This window comes from Bombus pascuorum, chromosome 5, assembly GCF_905332965.1.
Source record: "Bombus pascuorum chromosome 5, iyBomPasc1.1, whole genome shotgun sequence".
Lineage (NCBI taxonomy): Eukaryota > Metazoa > Arthropoda > Insecta > Hymenoptera > Apidae > Bombus > Bombus pascuorum.
This window is the reverse complement of record NC_083492.1, coordinates 5,430,358-5,453,102: the sequence shown is the minus strand read 5'-3', so window position 1 is coordinate 5,453,102 and position 22,745 is coordinate 5,430,358. Positions and strand designations below refer to the sequence as shown.

Below are 22,745 nucleotides of genomic sequence, written 5' to 3'. Positions count from 1 at the left end.
CTTTCTGGAATCTTCTTTGACACGAACATAAATTTATATAAATGATCATTTTTACAATAACCGCGATCATCGACATTTAAATATTTACTTTACGCTATTCCTCATTAATCGCCCACGATTATTTGTTTATATTTACAATTATGTGTTATTTACACGGTCGACTTGCAAAACAGAAAATTATAAAGTTTAAATAAACAGCTGCCTTTTTTTGTTTACAATTAAATAATTATTCTAGTTGGACATATATGTATCTTCTAACATAATTTAACTGTGTATTCGCATTTCTTTAAACGTACACTTATCGTCACGTAAACAAACATTATAGTGACGCAACCCGCCAAATGAGCCAACCAAGTACTTACTACATATATTCGTATACTTACATATGTATATCAAGTACATGAAGTATATTGCGTCACAGATGGCTTTTGCCAACAGTGAGGCGCCAATGAATGTCGTCTGCTCGCTCTGACAGTTATTCCTTTAATTGGTCAAGAAATATCATTTTTTCAAGTAATTATTATAAATTTTCTAGAATATTAGAAATTTCTTATTTCAGTATATTATTTAGACTGAATATTAGTCGGTAAAATATGAAATTTTATAGAAAATATTGTAATATGGTAATATTGTCGTCTGCTTAATTGACAGCTGCGCAAGTTCAGAAATCAGCGCCGTAGCGGTGAAGGGATACGGTATTTGGATTTGTGAGAGCTTTACCGAAAATAAGAACAATTTATCGCTAAAATGATAATTATAGCGAAGTTTATACTGAATTTTTGAAAATATAACATAGATGTTACGTATTTTGTTTAACTTTTCATTTAAACATGGAGGCGGAAGTTAGAGTTAATCGTCGTTCTTCAAGTATTTTCAATCAGAATGCAGTTTGTTATGGATTTTAGCGTGAATGACGTGTCAATGTATAGATGTATAGTCAATGTGAGATTCAAAGTCAAAGTGAATTTCGTAATAATACAAGAAAAGTGTATACAACTTGAGTCCAATTAACCTCTGACTTTCAACGAGCACAATGTCTTTCTATCGAATTTGATTTGTAACACAATAAAATTGAAAGATACATATATACATCTACAAGTTCCTTCGAATAATTATGAAATGATATTCATGTGCAAAGAAAACGAATGTTATGCCTAAGGAAAAACATCAAGAAACTAAATAGTCATCCTAAATATTATACTTACAAATATGTATTATTTACATTTACTCTAAATATTCTACCTAAATTATTCGATATGAAAGTGTTAAATTTATTATATTTGAAGTGCAATTATTTATTAATGTAACATTAAATGTATTTGTTTAAATATGAGAAATATGCCAAAGACATAAACATAACAAAGTGCTATAGATGTTAACAAGATAAATATCTTGTTTTATGATTCTAGTCTACATTATACAATAAAATATATATTATTAGTAATATAATTGCACACACGTAATTTTCATATAAAAACTATATATATGCAAGTACTTATACCACAAATGAGCATAAACATTAAACAAATTTTTATTTATATATGAACTCATATTAGAAGAAGAATAATTATAATTATATAACAAAATTACAAATGCCTATGTTTTGATTTATTTAATAGTGACATGTATGATAGATTGACTTCGTTAAACTTTTCTAAATGCGTGAGAGACACGCAATAATAAAATACTTTATTCATCGATAGTGGATTAATTACATGGTGTTCAAAATATAAAATTGCAAATACCATGGAGCAGTGTGAAGAAGCTGATATATCTAACGTGACAAATACTAAGGCAGATATTTCCCCTAAGTCAAAGCAAAAGAAAAAATCTCTTTGCCGTATGCTTATGAATAAAAAGACCAAAGTTGGATGTTTGGAGACATCTTACAAAGATGGTGATTCAAATAAAAATTCTAAACTGGAAAATTCACAACATGGATCTCATACTAGTACAAAACTTTCACTATGCTGTGCAATGACTGAACGCAGCAGAACACCGCCACAAAGTTTGACTGTCAGTAGATTATCTCCAACTACGTTAAGCCACACATCTGTTAAATCAGAGGTAGCTTCTGCTAATGGAAATTGTCAAACAGATGTGACAATAGAGAAGGAGGAAATGTATATAGCAAGTAGTACGCACAATGTTGAAGAAAATGTAGGAAGGAATAGTGTTTTTACTGGCAAAGAACGACAAAGTACATTTATTGAAGGTAAGAATTAGTTTCATTAAAAATTAAACAGTTTTCAAATTACACCAATTTTAATGATGATATATTAGGTTCATAAATTTAAAAATTATTTGTCAATTCCTTAAATGATGTTTAATTATTTAAGCAATTATTAACTGATTGTTTAATTGCTTCCCCTAAATAATTTTTTTATTTATTAGCTGTTTAAGGGTTATTAAGATATATATAGCACTAACTAATACATTCCTTATGATGTTTCTCTTTTTATCAAATCTATAATTTGACTGAATGAGGTAGTGACCTTGCACATCCCCACCATATCTTTTTCTACACTAATACCTGCAAAGATTGCTTCTAATGTATTTATGCAAGGAGATATAGTTCTTATTGACAGTCAGTTAGTACCTGATCTTTGGCATAAAAACGTATCTGAAGTATAGTGTTAAGTATCATGTTTTAAGCATGTCTAATCCAAGTAATAAAGCAAAGAAAACTTCTTTTTTCAATAAATTGTTTAAAGCATTTAAACGAAATAAAAGTGGCAAACTAGAGAGTGAAACAAAGCAAAAATTAAAATTTGGAGAAGCTTCTGAAAAATGTACTGAAAATTTAAATACTAAATCTCATAATGTTAGTTATGAAAAAGAAGATGCATCTAAACTGCAGCATGATATTAATGTTGACATAAATTTTGATAGTAGAGAAAATAATAATCATAAAATTAATATTGAAAATTCACGTGACAATCAACATCTTAAAAACAATAAAGTGACATCATATGAAAATATAACTCAAAGTTCTAAACAAAATGATAATTTATATCCTAATAACTTATGTACAAATATATTAAACATCCAAAAACATAGGAAGGCATTCAGTGCAACAAATATTAATATAGAAAAGGATGAAAAAGGATATAAATGTGGTTCAGATAGAAATTTAGATAAGAAAATTGCATTTTTAAATGAAGATTATAATATAAAAAATGTATATCTACAAAATAAAAATGATTCTTCAAACTATTCTGATTCTTTTTCAAAAATTACAAATTCAGTATCACATTCTGATTTTGTCAAAATATCAAATTTAATACCATATTCTGGCACTACAAAAAATTTACAATATACACATAAATTTTTATTAAAAGAAAAAAGCATAATGTCACAAGAAAATAGTGAAGATAGTGATTTCTCTGCAGAGTCAACAGAAGATTCATTTGAGGAATCATCAGAAGATGAAAATGAACTTTTAATTGATTATGAAAGAAATGAAAAAAGCTTCAAGGATGAATATTTTACAAAAGGAAAATATATCACTTATTTCTTCTTGGAAATGGAACGGATGTTCTACAATCCTTTTGATGTTTACAGTATGGTTCAATACCATGAAACTAACAATACTGAAAGACCAGGAAAAGAAGGTATAATAAAATAAATGAAATATACCTGCTGCTTAAAATTTGATTCTCATGCTTCTTCAAACATTTTTATTTTATTAATATATAAATGTTACATTATTTCTTCTATTTGGCCACTTAAAAAATTTCAGTATCTAAACTATGGAATTATTAATAACATAGACATTTATTAAGGACATTAATATTGTATAGATTAAAAATCTCCGAGGTAATTATTTTGGATTTTTTTCCAAAAAAATTTATATTACGTTATATTATATATACAAAAATAAATTTTTTAATATAAATTTTATAATATTTCTATATATATTTAAAGACAAGTTTTTCCATCTTAAAAGAACTTTAATCTTGTTCATATATGTAATCATATATCAATACTGTTTTTAATTACATAAGATATGTCTCTTGAGAAAAGAATAAAATATTTGATTATAACATTTCAAATGAATCACATTCTTGCTAATTTCTGAATAACTGTGTCAGTATCAAGAATACAATAACTGGCAATTGAACCAATTTAGTTTCATTACAGATACAAGTTGTAATATCCTTTATCATTCTATTTTCTAATATTAACTTCATTTCATCAAGACATTACTTCAAAATACATATGTGTTACCTGAATTTTGTATTTTCCTAAAAGGTTCCCATATAGTTCTACATAATTTTATATTACTTTGATGTTCTAGGTGAAAATTCATCTTCTGGATCTATTTCTCCAAGTGTTCCTACATATTTAAGGCAAAGACTAATTCATAGGCGATCTGTGGATAATTTAGTAGGAAATTCACCAACAAATTCTATGAGACATTCAAGTCCAGAATCTATAAAAAGTGCACCTGTTCAACTTAAACCACGTTCTACATCTCATGATGCATTGTCCAAAAAAAAAGAGCGTCATCAATCTCAAACTGGAGCATCTATGGACAGTTTAGCAAAACAAGCATTACTAGCTGCTCAAGTTCTTAATCTAATTCCTACACAAAAAGCACGAGAAAGGTTTATAAATTTTAATAAAGTTTTAATTTTGTACTTGTCTTTGTCTTTGTAAATGTGTTATGATTTTTTGCTATAGAAATTTCCTTCATGGTAGGATTGCTGCAAATTCACTACTTGGACCAGTAGAACTTGAAAAAGTATTACCAAATCGCGAACTAAAAATTTTTATTGGAACATGGAATATGAATGGACAGAATCCACCAAAAGAATTGAATGATTTTATGCTACCTTCAGATATAGAAACTGTTCCAGACCTGTTAGCAATTGGAACACAAGAATCTTGTTCTGAGCGGAGTGAATGGGAAGCAGCTTTGCAAGAAACTCTTGGTCCTTCTCACGTACTACTCTGTAGTACTGGTTTAGGAACACTACATCTTGCACTTTTCTTAAGAAGAGATCTAATTTGGTTCTGTTCCATCCATGAAGATGCTAGCTTTTCAACTAGGACAGGAACTGCTTTTAGAACAAAAGGAGCAGTAGCTATAGCTTTAATGTTATTTGGCACAAGTTTTCTGTTTGTTACTGCACATTTAACCGCACATCAAGATAAAGTTAAAGAAAGGGTAAATGATATTAAAAGAATAGTTAGAAATCTTGATCTTCCTAAAGAGTTACCTACAAGACATAAAAGCAAAGGTGTGGATATATAAATGTATATTACTATTATTGTATTATAAAAACATTGTATTATATAAGCTTATATTATAAAAATATTGAATGAATATTATATTTTTAGATGTAACTCAAAATTTTGATTGTGTATTTTGGTGTGGTGATTTAAACTTTCGGCTAGCTCAGCCAAGAGAGGAAGTTATTCAATGGGTCACAGATGCATGCTTTCCACAACAATTACCTGTAAATTTGCACAAAGATCAATTAAAAACAATTCTTAGTGAAGGAGCTGTTTTACGTGGTTTTGAAGAAGCACCAATTACATTTCCTCCTACATATAAATATGATCCTGGAACACAAAATTTTGACTCAAGTAGTAAACAACGCACACCTGCATATACTGATAGAATTCTCTTTAAAGGAAAAGGACATACAAGAGGCTATATCAGAAGAGTTAGTTATGAAAGTTCTAATTCATATAAAGATGGAGTTATAGAATGTTTGGTTTATGATTCTGTACCCAGCATTTGTACCTCAGATCATAAACCTGTATGGGGTGTTTTTAAAACAACCATAAGACCTGGTATTGACACGTATGTACCATTCATATAGTATAATTTATTATATAAAACATATCATATTCTTTAATTAACATCTATTACAGTATTCCTCTTGGTGGAGGTCTGTTTAATCGTGAAATATATCTAGAAGGCATAAAAAGGCGAGCAGCTGCTATGGATGAATCTCATGGAACTTCAAAAGTATGTTCAATTCAATAAACATAGGTAATATAAATTTATTGGAAAAAATATTTCATATTAAGAAATTTATATAACATGAGCATTATATTTCTATTTATTCTAATTTTTTAATGCCAAAATGTGAAATCATAGTTATTGCAATTCTTACAATTAATATCACTTCTTTTTTTGTATGCTCTATATATATGATAAATTTGTAACTGTTCATAACTTTTTTATATGAATATCAAATACCGTTTTTTAGTGCAGTTTATAGGACAAGTTACTGTACAATGTGCACTTTGTAATGTCTAGTCAAAATAAAGTAGACTTCCCATTCCTATAACTAGCAATGAAAATGCTAGATATTATAGAATATATGTGCCATTTCTAAAAAATATAAAAAAAAGAAGAATAAAAGATGCTTCATTATTTCGAAATTTAAAATATTTATAAAAGACAAATAGTTTTTACAGGTTCTCTATATATAAAATATAATATGTTATTTCATAATTCATAATGTTATTTCATCACTGCATTTTATTTATAGAATATCATAAGAATATTCAACAGTGATTTTCATTATAAAAAATTACATATTGCAATATATTTTCCACTTAAATAATTTACATAAGAAATATGTAAGGCCTAAAATATGTTAAATTACACACTCCAAGATGTAATAATAATATTAAAACACGTATAAGTTATTTTGTTTATGGTTTTATATTTATTATAACTTATAATAATTTTATAGTTTACTTATTATATTCAACAGTATTCAATTTAAACAAATTTGAAGTTCCCATTCTTGAATAATTGAATCGCATTAAGTAAATCCTATTACATAGTTAAACTTTTAAAAAGTTTGTTTTTACTTATATGTAATTGCCATCATTTAAATATATCTACTTTTATTGTAAATATTTAAAAATGCTGATAATAATTATTATATAAAAATTCAAAATTGTTATCTTATTATATAAGACAACAACAAAAATTTCATCAGTATTATTACTGAATATGATATTATAAATTATTTTTTAATGAATAATTCAATGAATTAAAAATATTATGCTATAGTATATGAAAAAATATAAACAATTGCAATTAATATTACTATTTTCTGAAACCATTTGATATTATTTTTCTTCAAAACAAACTAAATTTCTTTATATACATTTTTTGTATGATATTGTTGTGTATTTTTCTGCGTCAAATAAGATAGTTTAATATTTTAACTTTTAAATAACTATGGAAGTGCTTTATTTAATTAAATTTACATGAGCAGTGGTACAGATATATTATTATTTTGCTTTAATACAATACATAAATATTGAAGATACAATTTTCAATATTATGTCATCTTTGAAATAATACTTTCAATTGACAATTAATGGATATTTATAATAAAAAAATATCCAAAATTTGGTGCTTGTAAGGTAGTAACTATTTTCCATATACAACATAGCATAACTATTATTATTATTACACAAATGATCATATTTACTTAGTAATTAAATATTTATTAAAAGTGGATTATAATTATCATATAACTGTGATCATTTTGTTTTATATATATTACAAGTATCATATATCTAATTACTCATACTAAACAATAATGTACAACAATAATATATTAATATAAGAATTTGATTTATGTAATACATCATATAAATATTATATATTTAAGAATAACATAATATATTCATAATAACGGATTAACATTAACCAAAAAGTAAGTGTTAATTGCAAAATGATCTAGGAAGACAAAAAGCAGCACTAATATAAATTAAATATTTAAAAAGTGATTATTAATTCAAATATGCTTAATTAGACTGATGTTCAGTATGTTTCAAAAGCATCAATGTGTACAAAGTATTGAAAGATATTTAATTTGAAAAACATAAAAAAGTATGTATTAAATACATTTCTGTTTATATAGAAGCAAATAATATATTCTGTTTGATTGACTCAATATTGTAAAACACTTATCTACTAAAATGCTTATCAATTCTATTAAATGCTAACTAACTTTAACTGTAGAATCCTCATTTGTAAATAATTTGCAAGCAGTGTATAAAACTTGTTAATGATTTAATATACATATTATTGAAAATCACTATTTACGGAAGATTTGTGCTAACATGCTTTTGTATAAATATAAGTAAACATTTTAGCAAGTTATTTATTTTTGTTGTTTGTGAAAAATATAAACATAAAAAGAAATATTTATTAAAATACCAAGTAACTTACAATTATTTTTTATAGTAGTATTTCATTTATACTATTGTATCCTTTTTTTCCTTGTGCATACTACTAAATTACAGTACATAAAATATAATACAATGATATAAAATTGTAATATTGTAATTTTTGAATTACAGCAATAAATAAATCCAACCTATATCTATAAAATTTATGATATGAAATTGTTACATTTTCGAAAAGAAATGTTTGTCAATCTAAAGACAACAATATTATTGTAATGCTGTTAAAACTAATTTAATTAGTTATATGCGATTGTATAATTAAATAAATAAATGTACATAGTCGTATAAAGTACACAGATGTAGGTTAAGCTGTTAAGTATAACACATGATGATGATAATCAATTTTATTTTATTTTATTATAAATTACTAAAGTTATTTGTATAATCACAATTTATTAAAAGACATCGTATCTTGTAAACTGGAACTTCATCTTCAAAATATAAAGAAGTCAAATTTTCAAATTAAATATTCAGCGCGTGATATTTAAATCTCATAAAAGCAAGACAAATACGTATGTATATGCATATGTATAATTGCATACAAAAGATAGACATAAGTACGTACATATATTATATAGGCAGATTTTGATATTTATCATCGGTTGAATATGAGTTGAATATTATATAATTTCTAGAAATTTTTAACATATATTTCACTATATTTATCCATTTTTTGGTAGTTCTTTTATTAAATAAATAATATTATAAACAGAAAACAGCACATACGACTATGAATTATTTTCATAATAATTTATTTAGAATTTATTGTATCAATGTACTATATATCATTTACTATACCTAACTATAAACTTAAATATAAGAACAATGGTATAGAGTAATATTTAAAAAAAAATACAGATAGAATTGAATCTAAGCCTGGATTTTAGTACGTAATTGTTCTAATCCTGGTTTGTAGTTATTTATATTTGCCGCGTTGACAGGACAAAAGGTGGCATCGAGTGTACTATCTAAAAGACGTTGAAAATTTCGTGACTTGTATGAATTGTATGCAGAACAGACAGGCAGGCAATAGAACAGTGTGGTTTGTCGCCATTTTGTTTATTTTCGCGTAAAAGAGGTCTGAAAGACTATCATCGAAGCAGATCGTCCTGTCTTCGTCCGTGAAAAGATCAGCTGAGTGTATCGGTGATCAGGTTAAAAAGCTGGAAACACTGTACGAAAGATTTGGTTGTAAAGGTGATCGTTGCCAGAAGCTGGATGAAATAGTAAGGTCGAAATATAGTAGATTGGTGGTTTGCACGAAGTACGTAAGTTTGACGATTAGTAGCGCGCCGGTCCCGCGGTGCGGAAACCGTTTCTCGGATCGGTCGAGAAAGAGCGAGGTGGTACAAAGTGAAAAGTGCAAGGAAGATAGGATCGAGAATAAGGAGAGAAATAGTCGTGGCGACAAGAGCAGAGACAACGCAGAAATTACGAGGATATCTCGCAAGGGTGGAATATATGCTGTGGGCGTCCCCCGAAAAAGCGGGGGCACTTAAGAGCTGCAGAAATTGGTCTCATCGCAAGTAAATATCAACCATCGTCGAGTGGCAAAAGGACGTCGTTTTCGAGTCGTAGTAGTGACGCGAGCCCGGTTGCGATTGGTATCGAACAACTAAATCAGCAACATTCGCTCGAGCAAAAATCTTCCGTCCGTGACGAGAATAACCAGCCCGTGGAACGACAACAGTCCATTTCTACTCGAAACTCGTCTGCAGTTGCATCAGTTAAATTAACTTCAGAAGTAACCTCGACGGCGGAAGCCGCCTCCGAGGTTCCCGGCGCAATCAAGACGACCATCAATATCGGCATTGCGATGAACCACGTTAACGATCAGGAAAATCTTAAACAGCTCAACCTGGCACCGGTTCAGGTCAATGAAGTCGAAGAAATGGATACACAAGAAGGAGGTACGGATTACCCTCATCTGTTTCACTTCATTGAAATTTTTCTAGTTTTTTCTATTAGTTTCATATGTTTTGATTTTTGCTTTGAAGGTTATGGGAAATTATTTCGAACTTTATACGTTGATACGAACATTTTACAGTGAACTTTCTTTACGTATGTACGTATTTTAGTCAAAAATAGCGTCAATTAGAATATAAGATAAAAATTATGTTGGTTTTAGAGTTAAAAATATGTGACATATTTATATGATTTCGATAATTTGTGTTATATTATGCTACATTTGGGATAGTTTTGATTCCATACTACTTGATTGGTTTGTTGCATAGTCATGCAGTTTATATATTCAAAAAGAATTAAAATCTATGTGTTGATGTTTATTAAAATTTTCATTATAGAAAATGTAGCAATGGGATATGTGTAATATATATGTATAATACGTAACACACACACGTGCGCGCGCGCACGCCAATATAGTATGTATGTTGTATATAATCACGCAAATTACATTAACTTAACAAAAAAAACTAAGATTCTAAATATATTTTAAATGTACTGTTATTTTTTGTTTCTCTACATATCTATATAAATACTTTAAACACTTAAGTTAATGAATGTATATATACTCTTTTTAACAACTTATAAATATATGGTTATAAGCAGACCTTCATTTGATGAAAACATTCATTTGTTTTCTAATTATGACACAATGACTGGAATTTGACACAGCATTTTTCATCAAGTTTTATGTGTATAAATTACTACATGGATATTTCTGTAAATCACTTTTTTAAGTTTATTATAAAACATTAAGTAAATTTTTTATTTTTATATATTGGTGTTGTGGGTAATCTACAATTCAAATAGCTCAAATATACAACATTCCTTTGGTACTGTTTATAAAATACAAAAATACTGTCAAAAATTTATATATTATATACAAAACAGCGCATAATTCATTGTAAAATGTAATGTTATCCATTTAATTTATTGCTAAAATTATAAGAGCTTTTTTCAAAAAGCAGCTTTTAATAATTTTGCAGTAATAGATGTTTTAACCTTCTAGAAACACCAAATGATGGTGGAGGAGATGGTAATGATACTAGTCCTATGAACGGAGAATCAGAATTAGCTTGTATAGTTCAAGATCAAGAAATGGAGGAAGGTAGGAGAAAAATATCAAAAAGAAATTTATTTTATTGATGCCACCTTTCTTACAAATTAAACACAATATTAGCATTAAAATCTTAATAAAAGGCGTAAATGTTTACTAACAGTAACAGCTTACTTAAATGTTATTAGTAATTAAATTCGATTAGCAATTAAAAGAAACTTAAAAATTGTGGTATATACATATATATATTAAAAGTTGTTATAATAAGTTATAATGAGTAAGAATATTATAATGAGATGTAATCTAATGTTGCAATTATAAAAATTTAAATGCTTATCATTAATTATAAATCGCAATATCTATTTATTTAGATGAAGCAAGATCAGAAGCAACATTTCGTTATACAGTGGAAAATCTTTCTAAAATGAAAGAAACCCAGTTGTCACCTCCATGTTATGTTCGTAATTTACCATGGAAAATAATGATAATGCCAAGGTCAAGTCAGACACAAGATAGAGCTCCTCAGAAATCTCTTGGTTTTTTTCTGCAATGTAATGGAGAAAGTGAATCATCGTGGAGTTGTTATGCAGTTGCAGATCTTCGACTACTTTCTTGTAAGGAAGGACAGGAACCATTTAGTAGAAGTTAGTATATATTTTTATATACTAATATTTTATTTTTACTGAAGATTGTTTTATTTCATTTAATTTTTAATTTAGTTAATATTATGATTCTGTATACTTATTTTAGAAATTCAACATCTCTTCTATAGTAAAGAAAATGATTGGGGATTTAGTCATTTTATGACATGGCAGGATGTCCTGGATCCTGATAAAGGTTTTATTAAAGATGATTCTATTACACTTGAGGTTAGTGTGATATTAGATTTTTTAAATCAAAGAGTAATAAAAAAATATTTTGTTTAATTTGATATAAAAATTTATAGTTATTCATTATCTTTATTTTAGGCTATCTTCAATCAAAAAATTTTTTAAAATTTCCAATTTTTTGGTTATATTATAATTTAATTCTCTGAGGAGGTTTATGAAATATCATATAAATATTAAGTTTCGATCCATTTGTTTCATAAATATTTTCTTTAAACATACACGTTTATAACTATTCTTATAACATTAATTTTTTTAAATAGGTTCATGTCATGGCTGATGCTCCACATGGTGTCAGCTGGGATAGTAAAAAGCATACAGGATTTGTAGGCTTAAAAAATCAAGGTGCTACATGCTATATGAACTCTTTACTTCAAACTTTGTATTTTACGAATCAGGTAGGTTAATAAATTCATTTCGAGTATTTCAAAACTTAAATATTAACTATAATTGTCGTTTGTATCAGTATTTGTTGTGTATATTATGTTAATACACATTTCTAAAGAAACATTGATAGTGGTGGATATTATAAAATTGTCAGATTAACAGAAGTAAAATCAATTTTGTTGTATCTTTTAAACTAAAAACTAATTAATATCCTTTACTTTCTAGATCTTAAACTTTTTGTGATTGTAATATAAATATTTAGGTATTTATCCTTTATGCTTCTAGTTACGTAAAGCAGTTTACAAAATGCCAACAGAAAGTGATGATTCTAGCAAAAGTGTTGCTTTGGCTTTACAAAGGGTATTTCATGAATTACAGTTCTCTGATAAACCAGTAGGTACAAAAAAATTAACCAAAAGCTTTGGTTGGGAAACATTGGATTCATTTATGCAACATGATGTACAAGAATTTTTACGAGTGGTAAGGAATTAATGTACTTACTATTATTTATAATATCCTTAACAATAATCTGTAGTATTTTAAGCTTTATTTATCAATGATAAGAGTTTTTATTTACTAATAATTGCTTTAGCTTTTAGACAAGTTGGAAAGTAAAATGAAAGGTACATGTGTAGAGGGTACAGTGCCAAAATTATTTGAAGGAAAGATGGTCTCATTTATCAAATGTAAAAATATTGATTACAAATCAACTAGAGTTGAAACTTTCTATGATATACAGTTAAATATAAAAGGAAAAAAAAATAGTAAGTATATGAAGAAATATTTCTTATTACATACATAAAAATTTCATGTTTTGCGTATTATTTATAAAATTTTATATTATGTAAAAATTAACTTTAGTTTATGAGTCTTTTAATGATTATGTGAGTACTGAAAGTCTGGATGGTGATAATAAATATGATGCGGGAGAGAATGGATTACAAGAGGCAGAAAAAGGTGTTATCTTTTCATCATTTCCGCCAGTGTTGCATTTACATTTAATGCGATTTCAATATGATCCAGTTACAGATTGTTCTGTAAAATTTAATGATAGGTAAGAAATAACAAAAAAATTAGAATACATAGAATACATGAATGTCTTAATACATAGAATCTATTTTTTTATAATATTTGCGATCTTTATGTCTATATATATTAAATTTCATTAAGGTTTGAATTCTACGAAAAAATAAGCCTTGGCAAATATTTACAAAATAAAGAAGCAACAAGTGCAGATTATACATTGCATGCAGTCTTAGTACACAGTGGGGATAATCATGGTGGGCATTATGTTGTATTTATCAACCCAGCAGGTGATGGAAAAGTATGTGCATTTTTTATTCTAACTATTTTATTCTAATTTAGTTAGAAATAATTATGTATTTTTGTTAAACATAATCTCATTCTCTATCTAAATAATTTTAAATAATTATATGCAAATATCATTGATTGTGTATACTCAATTCTGAAACAGTGGTGCAAATTCGACGATGATGTCGTCTCAAGGTGTACGAAACAAGAAGCTATTGAACACAATTATGGTGGTCAAGATGAGGATATGTCTATAGCTGTGAAACATTGTACGAACGCCTATATGTTGGTGTACATAAGGGACTCTGAGCTGGAAAACGTCCTACAAGAAGTCAAGGAAGAGGATATACCTCAAGAGGTCAGAAACGTCCTACAAAGAGAGCTTTCCCAGGAGTTGAGCGACCATGAACGTGACAAAGACGCGACTGACTCAATCAAAGACTCACATACAGAGACTACGACTCTTCGTCCGTGCACGCAAAATTCTCGAAATCCAAATCTCTATATTCATGATTTTTGAAGAGATGGAAAGAGTTACAAATTGGTTGAATTCTTTTCCAATAAAACTTCCCATTTCTTATATATGTCTTGAGCTAATTAGCTCATAACATATAAAATCATCAAATTCATAAAACATTACATCAAGTTATATACAATGATGAAATAAGTTTAATAACATAGGAACGTATTTGAATAGATTCAATATTTTGGATATGTGAATTAATCAGAAAATAATATCTACAAATTAAATTTAATAAATTAATATTTTTTTTAGCACCTATACATACATATATATATTTTCAAATATTTGTTATAAAATTTCTCTTAATATTTTTTAATAACCAGAAATTTATAGCGTTATCAGCTACAGGCTGTTATCACCAAATGTTGATATTGTATACATTGTGTCCATTTTCAGGTACAGCATATTGTATGTAAATGTCACTTTTATGTGACTTAAAAGTGTTACGCGCGCATTACTTTGCTGATATTTATTATATATTTAAAAAAGAAAGGAGAAAAGAAAATGTTTCATTACATTATATTGAATTGATGTCTACATACAAAGATATTTGGTTTGAAAATGGCAGTTAATCAACATAAAATGTATTACAGTTATCTAATATGTATATTATCAATAGATTTTTATTAGTTAATGTTATATAGAGATTTGTTTTATTCAAATGAACGTATTTTAATCTTTTTGACAGAGGATTTTTTTGTATGGACGATTGAGTCATGTAAAAATTAGATATTTGTTGACTCTTTTAATTTATTTTTCTCGTTACTTAAAAATTTTATATTAATTATATATTAGCTGATTGAAGGTTGAACAGCTATAATTAATGTACGCGTTGCACTTCAGGTACTATACAAAAATTGAAATCGGGTTGGCATAAAATCTGATTATTAGGCTATTATCGTGGTGAGCCTTAGAATCAGTTTGAAATGTTTATTGTAATAAATATTGTATAATATTATACCTAAAAAAAATAATTGTATTGTAGTATTCTAAAGCTTTGGGTAACAAATGCACAGACATATCGCAGAATAGGTTGAAATGTGTGAATAATTATAACAAAAATACAGGCAAGAAAGACTTATTAGTTAATAGAGTGAGATAATTATTCAAAATCTGATTTAAAATAATGAGTTTTAACTCATGAAATAGATAATGCTGTGGGAAAAAGAGAAAATGAACAATAAGTAGGATTTATTAATGTCTGCTTCTTCCTTAATACGTCTTCTAAGGTGTATTTGTTATTTAATGAAGATCGTTTAGTGAGTGAGGTGAAATGTGATTTATATTATCAAATCTATGATTTTCATGAATTAACACTTTGAATCAACGTTAATAATAAAATTAGGTTATTGAACCTTGTAATGAGGTCTGAATCAATTAATTGAGTCGTTAATTCATTAAATTTTGTCAATGTTCATAGTCAGTATGATCATCAACAGATGCTATCTATTTATTTGTTGTTACGTATTAATAAATAGAAAAAATTCAATGCCTCATGAACAAAGTGAATATTTCATAATAGCTATAAAATACCTATATATATATATATATATATTACTCTTTATCTTAGACATAAAATGAATGAAAAAATATAGAATAAACTGTTGAATACTAGAGAATTTCAAGCACTAAAAATCATATTAGTTAATTTGTTACCATTTTTACTTTTTACTTGTTAAAAATGTAGCTGTATTATTATTTAAAACATCCGCATGACAGTAATTCAATATGTAAAGCATCTCCACACTACTATAGTTATACATTACATTCTTTTTATTATTTAGCATAAATGATGGTCATGTATTTTTGTAAATATTCAGAGCACACAGGTATGGTAGTCTAAGATTTGCAAATATCAATTATTAACATTGTATGATTCTTGATTTCAAAGAAATATATAATATAACATTGTGTTTTATATTTTAATCAAAATGTAGTAGACGAAACGAAGATAATAGGAAATTTATTTTATAGGACTATGAAACAAAAATTTAGTACATTTCATAAATCATTATTTAGTTATTTAAAACATCATCCCTGTGTAAAAATTTATTAGTATTTTATGTATTTTATATACTTTCTAATTGTTTGAATTAATTTGAAGTATGTTACATGAAACCATCATTTACAGCTGAATAATTTTCATTGTGTAATTGTTTGACTTAGTAGTCTGTATTGCGGCAGATGAACAAAATTAAAATTATATAAAGGACAAAACAAAATTCATTCTTTTGATGTTTCGAATACTATTTGTTCTCGAATCTCAAAAGCATGATACTAGCACACTGCTTTTCTAAAAGTTTAAATTTTAGAAGACAGATGAGGAAAAATTACCAATGAGATGAATTTAGTACATATATGGATAATTTTAATTTTGTTGGTCTAGCTGGTGGAGAGGCTGCAAGAGGAGAAGAGGCTGGAACAAATACGAAGAAAGGAAAGAACAGAAGCATACTTGTATATAACCGTCAACGTCCTTCTTGAGGATAATTTTGACGGTCACCAAGGGAATGACTTATATGATCCAGAGCATGCTTTGTATCGTGTATTTCGCGTACGTAAGCAGTGTACCTTGCACGAGTTTCTCGAATTGCTGAGTGATAGCTTGGTAAGTGTTGACAAATTTTTCATGCTATTACTCTCATCATATTGTATTAAAATATGCTACTATCGATATTTTATTTTATCGATATTATTAATTATTTGATATTGAAATATTGGTGTGACTTCATAATATGTGCTACTAATTGGTTACATATTATATTATTGTGATCATCTACGAACACGGTAGGTGATTAAAGAAATTGTACTTAAAAGTGAAACAACTATCTTATCAAATTGAAGGATTATAGAATTTAAATAATTAATTTTATGGAATTTTTTCTACAGAAATATCCAATAGAACAAATTCGTTTGTGGCCGTTGAATGTGCGTTCAAACCAGACTTGTAGACCAATGCCAATTGAATTAGAAAATGATCTACAAAAATCTATTTACCAATGCGCGGAGAACCCAAATGTTTGGAACGTGTTTGTTGAACTTGTTCCTCCAGATTCTGATCTAACAGCATTGCCACCTTTCGATAAAGACACCGATGTTCTGCTATTTTTTAAATTATATGATCCCAAAAATAAGAAGATTCATTACTGTGGACATCATTATATGCCTGTCACAGCTAAAGTCCGTAAGTTTTATTTTAAACAACTTCCTTTCCTTAATTTCATTTTTTACTATAATGTTATTGTCAGAGATTAAGAAACAAATTTATATAGTATAAAATATAATAGATTTATATCTTCATAACAGTGGAAAATAATTGTTATCACGGTTTTGTGCAGAGGAACTTATACCAATCTTAAATGAAAGAGCCGGTTTCCCACCTGATACAGAATTGGCTCTTTACGAAGAAATCAAACCAAACTTGGTAGAAAAGATAGACAACTTAACAGAACCATTAGAGAAAGTCCTTGAGGAGTTAATGGATGGAGATATAATTGTTTTTCAAAAAGAGGGTGACAATCAAATGTATGAGCTTCCAACATGTAGAGAATACTTCAAGTAAGTTGAGAAACATTTGTAAAATTTGATATTTATACAAATATCTTTATACAAAAGTTTTTGTTATATTTCAGAGATCTATTTCATAGAGTAGAAGTTACATTTTGTGATAAAACAATTCCTAATGATACTGGTTTTACAATGGAACTTTCATTAAGAATGACATATGACCAAATGGCAAGAGCTGTGGCACAGAGACTTGGTACAGATCCTTATCTTTTGCAATTCTTTAAATGTCAAACGTAAGAATATATATAATATATAACTTTATGTTAATATATAATTTTATATACTTTTATATGTCTATATTATATATACAAACATTTCTTATTACATTTGCAGCTACAAAGATTCACCTGGTCACCCACTAAAATGCACATTTGAAGGTTCGTTGAAAGATTTGGTTTCTTATTGTAAACCTAAAGCAAAAAAGTTATATTATCAGCAACTTAGTATTAGAGTAAATGAACTCGAAAACAAAAAGCAGTTCAAATGTATATGGGTTGGTCCGTCTCTTAAAGAAGAGAAGGAAATTATTCTTTATCCTAACAAAAATGGAACAGTAGCAACATTGCTGGAAGAAGCTAAAAAACAAGTAGAATTATCAGAAAACGGATCTGGAAAATTAAGGATATTAGAAATTAATTCTAGTAAACTTTCGCCTGGTCCAAGGGAAGATGTACCTTTAGATAATTTAAATACATCTGGCACAAAATTATACAGGATAGAAGAAATTCCAAACGATGAGTTAAATTTAGCAGAAGATGAAATGTTGGTTCCTGTTGCCCATTTCCATAAGGATATTTTTTCAACATTTGGTATTCCCTTTTTCTTTAAAATCAAACATGTAAGTGTAGTAAAATATGAAAAGATGTTTTTTCAAGTAAATATTTTAATTTCATAATTTTACATTGTTTGTATTTTCGTCGTTTATATGTTTACAGGGTGAGCCTTTCCCAAAGATGAAAGAAAGATTATTGAAGAAGTTGGGGGTACAAGAAAAAGAATTTGAAAAGGTAGGCATCCTAATCTAATTTTATTTGATATTCTATGAGAATTCATAAAAAAACTTTGAAGTTTAAGTTCGCGGTGGTGACGATGGGTAAACCACACTTTATTATGGACTCGCCAGAGTACTGCATGGACCTTGCAGATTTCCGTATTCATCCAAATCAAAGTAAGTGTTCAAATAAAAAAGATACAAATAAAAAAAAAAAAAAAAAAAATACATACACTTACACATGCATATAAATACAAACGTCAATGTTTTGATAGAAAATATTAAAATAGGTGAAGTAGCGAATAATTTTATAGTAGAAACTTTAAATTGACGTTGATGAAAAATAAATTTTGTAGTTTATCCATTTTTAAACGCAGGCACATCGCCACTTAGGCCTTGGCTTGGCCTAGAACACGTCAACAAAGCGCCAAAGCGCTCTCGTATCAACTACCTCGAAAAGGCCATTAAAATTTACAATTAAATTTTCATCACATGAAGAAGAATGAAATTAGGCAGCCACTCATATAATTTATACGACTCTATAGTAAGAAAGCGACGTTTGACATAGGATGGTTGGAAATGCGTTTATGTATTCGGTTCTTCAACCAGATAGTGCGCGGTTTTAATATTATGATCATGTTAACAAAAGGTAAATCTACGCTTTGTATACGATGGATTAAGAGACTGTAATGAACATGCAATGATATTTTATACATCATGGAAGTTCTCCCTTTCGAATCGACAGGGATTTTACGTAATGGCTGGATCAGTCATATATACTGATGATTGATTCCACTCTACTGCAACAATGGATTCTATCTGTGAAATTTGTAAATATTTTGTCACTCGGTGACAGTTATTTAACAAATATTTTTGAAAGTAGTGTTTTTCACTGCTTTTACGTCTATCAAGAGTAAGAATTTATTTAAAAGCATATTTTATTACTAAGTAAAAAAATGCTTTTGTGTCAAGAAACAGTAAGGTATTTATAAATATAGTGCACTAGTTTAGAAAAGTATAATTCTTTTTAAAATCTCGGTTATTTGATCCTGCCATGTAAAATCTTTGTAGCTGAATATAATGAGACCCAAAGAAACATTATGTACTGTTCTACGTGATGTAATACTTAACGCCCATTATCACGAAAGAATTGTCTACATATTCCTGTTTTATATTATATTCAGGATGTTTGAAACGCAGGCATACAATTACTTTTTATAACCTTCTTCATATTTCTTCGCAAAATAGCAGAACATTAACATCTTGTTTATAGATTTGTTGCTTATTATACTTTAATTGAAGGGGAATGTAATTAAATAGTACGAAATTGTTGCATAACAAAAATTATTATAAAATATTTACAAGATAATTCATAAATAAAATTTTCGATTTGCTTTCCAAACACCCTGGATCTTTTTATGTTTGAGTATATTTTTTTTTGTGTGTTTTCTCTACATCTTTTCCTATATATTTTACTGGGATTCTATGAAATTTTGCAAATATCTAACAGTAGACTAACATATTAATGAAGCAGTTTCAATTAAAATAACAAAAAACTGAAAAAGAATGCATCAAATATGGGGAATGTTGAATTCACTGTGCTATGAACATAACTATATGGAATGCATCGGAAGATAAAAGTTGTTGATTTAAAAAAAAGTGTTATTTCACCATTTCATTAATTAAGCCTTTGCTTTTGTTTTATTAAACATTATTTCATAGCTTTGTTCTTTTCTTTTTTATTCTTTGCATACACTCTACGCACGATAACTTGCCACGATATTATTACTAGATTTCCTATTTATGAATCATCTTTTATTCAACATTTTCTCCTCTCTTAACTGTGATTATAGTCTTTCTTCGAAACGTTTAAATCTATGGCTCCACAATACCTAAGAATGTTACTAAATGTTGAAAAAAGATGGAGCAATTTATTCAATTTATTTAATAAATAAATCTTTTTCTAAGAGAATAGTTTGTTGCAATTATTAAAAAATAAAGAAAAGAAAGAGTTTTAAACTTTCAAAGAACTCTTCAAATAGGTCAAGTTAATGATTTTAATTCGAGCTAATTAGCTGTTAGTCTATTAGAATAATAAATTGCTGCAGCTCAATTGGAGCGGTAATTTATATCGATTGAGTATATAATTTAAAGAAATACGTCAAATGTAGCTCTTACAATGAGTATGTATTATTCATGATGTCACATGTTTTCTAGAGCGTATTTCAACATCGACGAATAATTACTATGAATCGATAATACATAAGAAATTTATGCGATGTGCAGTAATATTTACGAAGACTGGACATGCTAATTGCGAAGATTGCAATATTTTGTAAACCTAAACGTGATTGTACAGCTAGTTTGACTAACTACAGCCGTAATTTTAATCATGTATATGCTTGCAAATGTTTCGTTATAAACAAGCAACTTGCAGTCGCTTATTTTTGTTTTCGAAAATAATTTTAATATATCTTCTGTTAAAAGATATAGACAGAAATTCTTAAATAACACATTTCATGAAATGAACTTTCTTTGTTCTATTTTTCTTTTTATTTCTTTTTCAATTCATAAGATTATTAGAATCATGTAAAGATAAGACACTAAAAGGAAGTACATATTTTTTAAACATTGGAAAAATCGAAAACTTCATTTTTCTTTTAATTAAATTATATACAAAAACTTAATGTTTAATTTTTTGTAAAAATATTAGTATTTATAACTGATTTTCCTGACAAAAGTAAAGCGAAAGTTTTGATCAAAGGATGTCATGAATAGAGCATATGTATTTACCTGGAAACATATGTATTCATTATGAAAATATGAATTACACATTTTATTAAATATAGATATCAATTCCGTATATTAGTTGTATACATATACGTTTTATTGTTACGTTCCTCAATGAATACTAACAATAACAATGATTTTAAAGTTGGAGATAGTATGAATATCACTTATGACGATGTTAATAGTATCTATGTATTTTTTGCACTAAATCATATGAAAGTTATATTTGAAAAGAATTATTTAAGTTATTGTATTATAATAAAAAAGAGAAAAGGAAACGAAAAAAAATATCAAATTTACATGTAACAAATAATCCGCGAAAATATGCACTTCTGATATATAATATAATGCTTGTAATTAATTGTAATGCTGTTTCTGTTTTTGTACAGCTAATATTGTAGCAGCTGCTCAATTGTGATTGTAAAGTTCATCAATAATTTTTCACTAATTTTTTTCTAAGCAAATAAAAAGCAAAATACACACAATAAACGAGACTATACAAAATGCATATACAAGATAATAAATAAGAAAAAGAACATTTTATGAATTTATTTGATTATCTTACTTCACATGATTTCAGTGTGATTTCAGTTCATATTTCAATTCGTTTTTCTTCATACGTTTATTTTAATATTATTTTCTTTTTATGGATTGAGATTATATTTAGTATTAGAACAATGTTATTGTTCAACATTATATTAACTTATTTAAAATTATATAATGGTACTAAGTACGAAATACTTGATTAGAAAATTACATTACAAGAAAAATTCATTGTTGAGATAAAATATTGGATATAAATATTGTATATAATTAAACTGTTTTCCTTTTTAAAAAGGGTATTAAATTTAGCGGATACGTTAATAGTAACATTAACGTATAATGCAGGTATTTTCTATCATTTCATTCAATATTATCAATATCTTCTTCAAATACCCTTCAATTCTTCTAACATACAAATTTAAAATAAACTTAAAAAATTTATTTAAGAGAGTTGACTTACACATATTTCTGAATTACTTTTTATTATTATTA

General features: G+C 27.3%; 2 protein-coding genes across 8 annotated transcripts; both read left to right on the top strand.

Annotated features, from left to right (window-relative positions):
• The first annotated feature begins 410 nt into the window (after positions 1-410).
• On the top strand, positions 411-6,672 carry LOC132907043 (inositol polyphosphate 5-phosphatase E). 4 transcript variants are annotated; one of them, XM_060959784.1, is made up of 7 exons: positions 411-513; positions 652-2,215; positions 3,393-3,614; positions 4,301-4,610; positions 4,687-5,246; positions 5,347-5,815; positions 5,887-6,672. In XM_060959784.1, exons 2-7 carry the CDS (start codon positions 1,747-1,749, stop codon positions 5,999-6,001), a joined length of 2,145 nt encoding a protein of 714 aa, XP_060815767.1. In that variant the 5' UTR covers positions 411-513; positions 652-1,746; the 3' UTR covers positions 6,002-6,672. The 4 variants fall into 4 exon arrangements, with proteins under 4 accessions (XP_060815767.1, XP_060815768.1, XP_060815766.1 ...); XM_060959785.1 differs by lacking the exon at positions 3,393-3,614 and having other exon boundaries at positions 434-2,215; XM_060959783.1 differs by lacking the exons at positions 411-513; positions 652-2,215 and having other exon boundaries at positions 2,426-3,614; positions 4,705-5,246.
• Positions 6,673-9,634: 2,962 nt separating this feature from the next.
• On the top strand, positions 9,635-22,248 carry LOC132907042 (ubiquitin carboxyl-terminal hydrolase 7). 4 transcript variants are annotated; one of them, XM_060959781.1, is made up of 18 exons: positions 9,635-10,145; positions 11,207-11,305; positions 11,626-11,898; positions 12,005-12,123; positions 12,405-12,539; positions 12,814-13,008; positions 13,121-13,292; positions 13,390-13,582; positions 13,699-13,852; positions 14,003-14,197; positions 16,749-16,970; positions 17,252-17,546; positions 17,701-17,920; positions 17,995-18,162; positions 18,263-18,767; positions 18,865-18,936; positions 18,998-19,097; positions 19,277-22,248. In XM_060959781.1, the coding sequence occupies exons 1-18, from the start codon at positions 10,052-10,054 to the stop codon at positions 19,399-19,401; spliced, it is 3,336 nt and encodes a 1,111-aa protein (XP_060815764.1). In that variant the 5' UTR covers positions 9,635-10,051; the 3' UTR covers positions 19,402-22,248. The 4 variants fall into 4 exon arrangements, with proteins under 4 accessions (XP_060815764.1, XP_060815763.1, XP_060815761.1 ...); XM_060959780.1 differs by having other exon boundaries at positions 9,909-10,145; positions 19,004-19,097; positions 19,298-22,248; XM_060959778.1 differs by having other exon boundaries at positions 9,909-10,145; positions 19,004-19,097.
• The last annotated feature ends 497 nt before the right edge of the window (positions 22,249-22,745 follow it).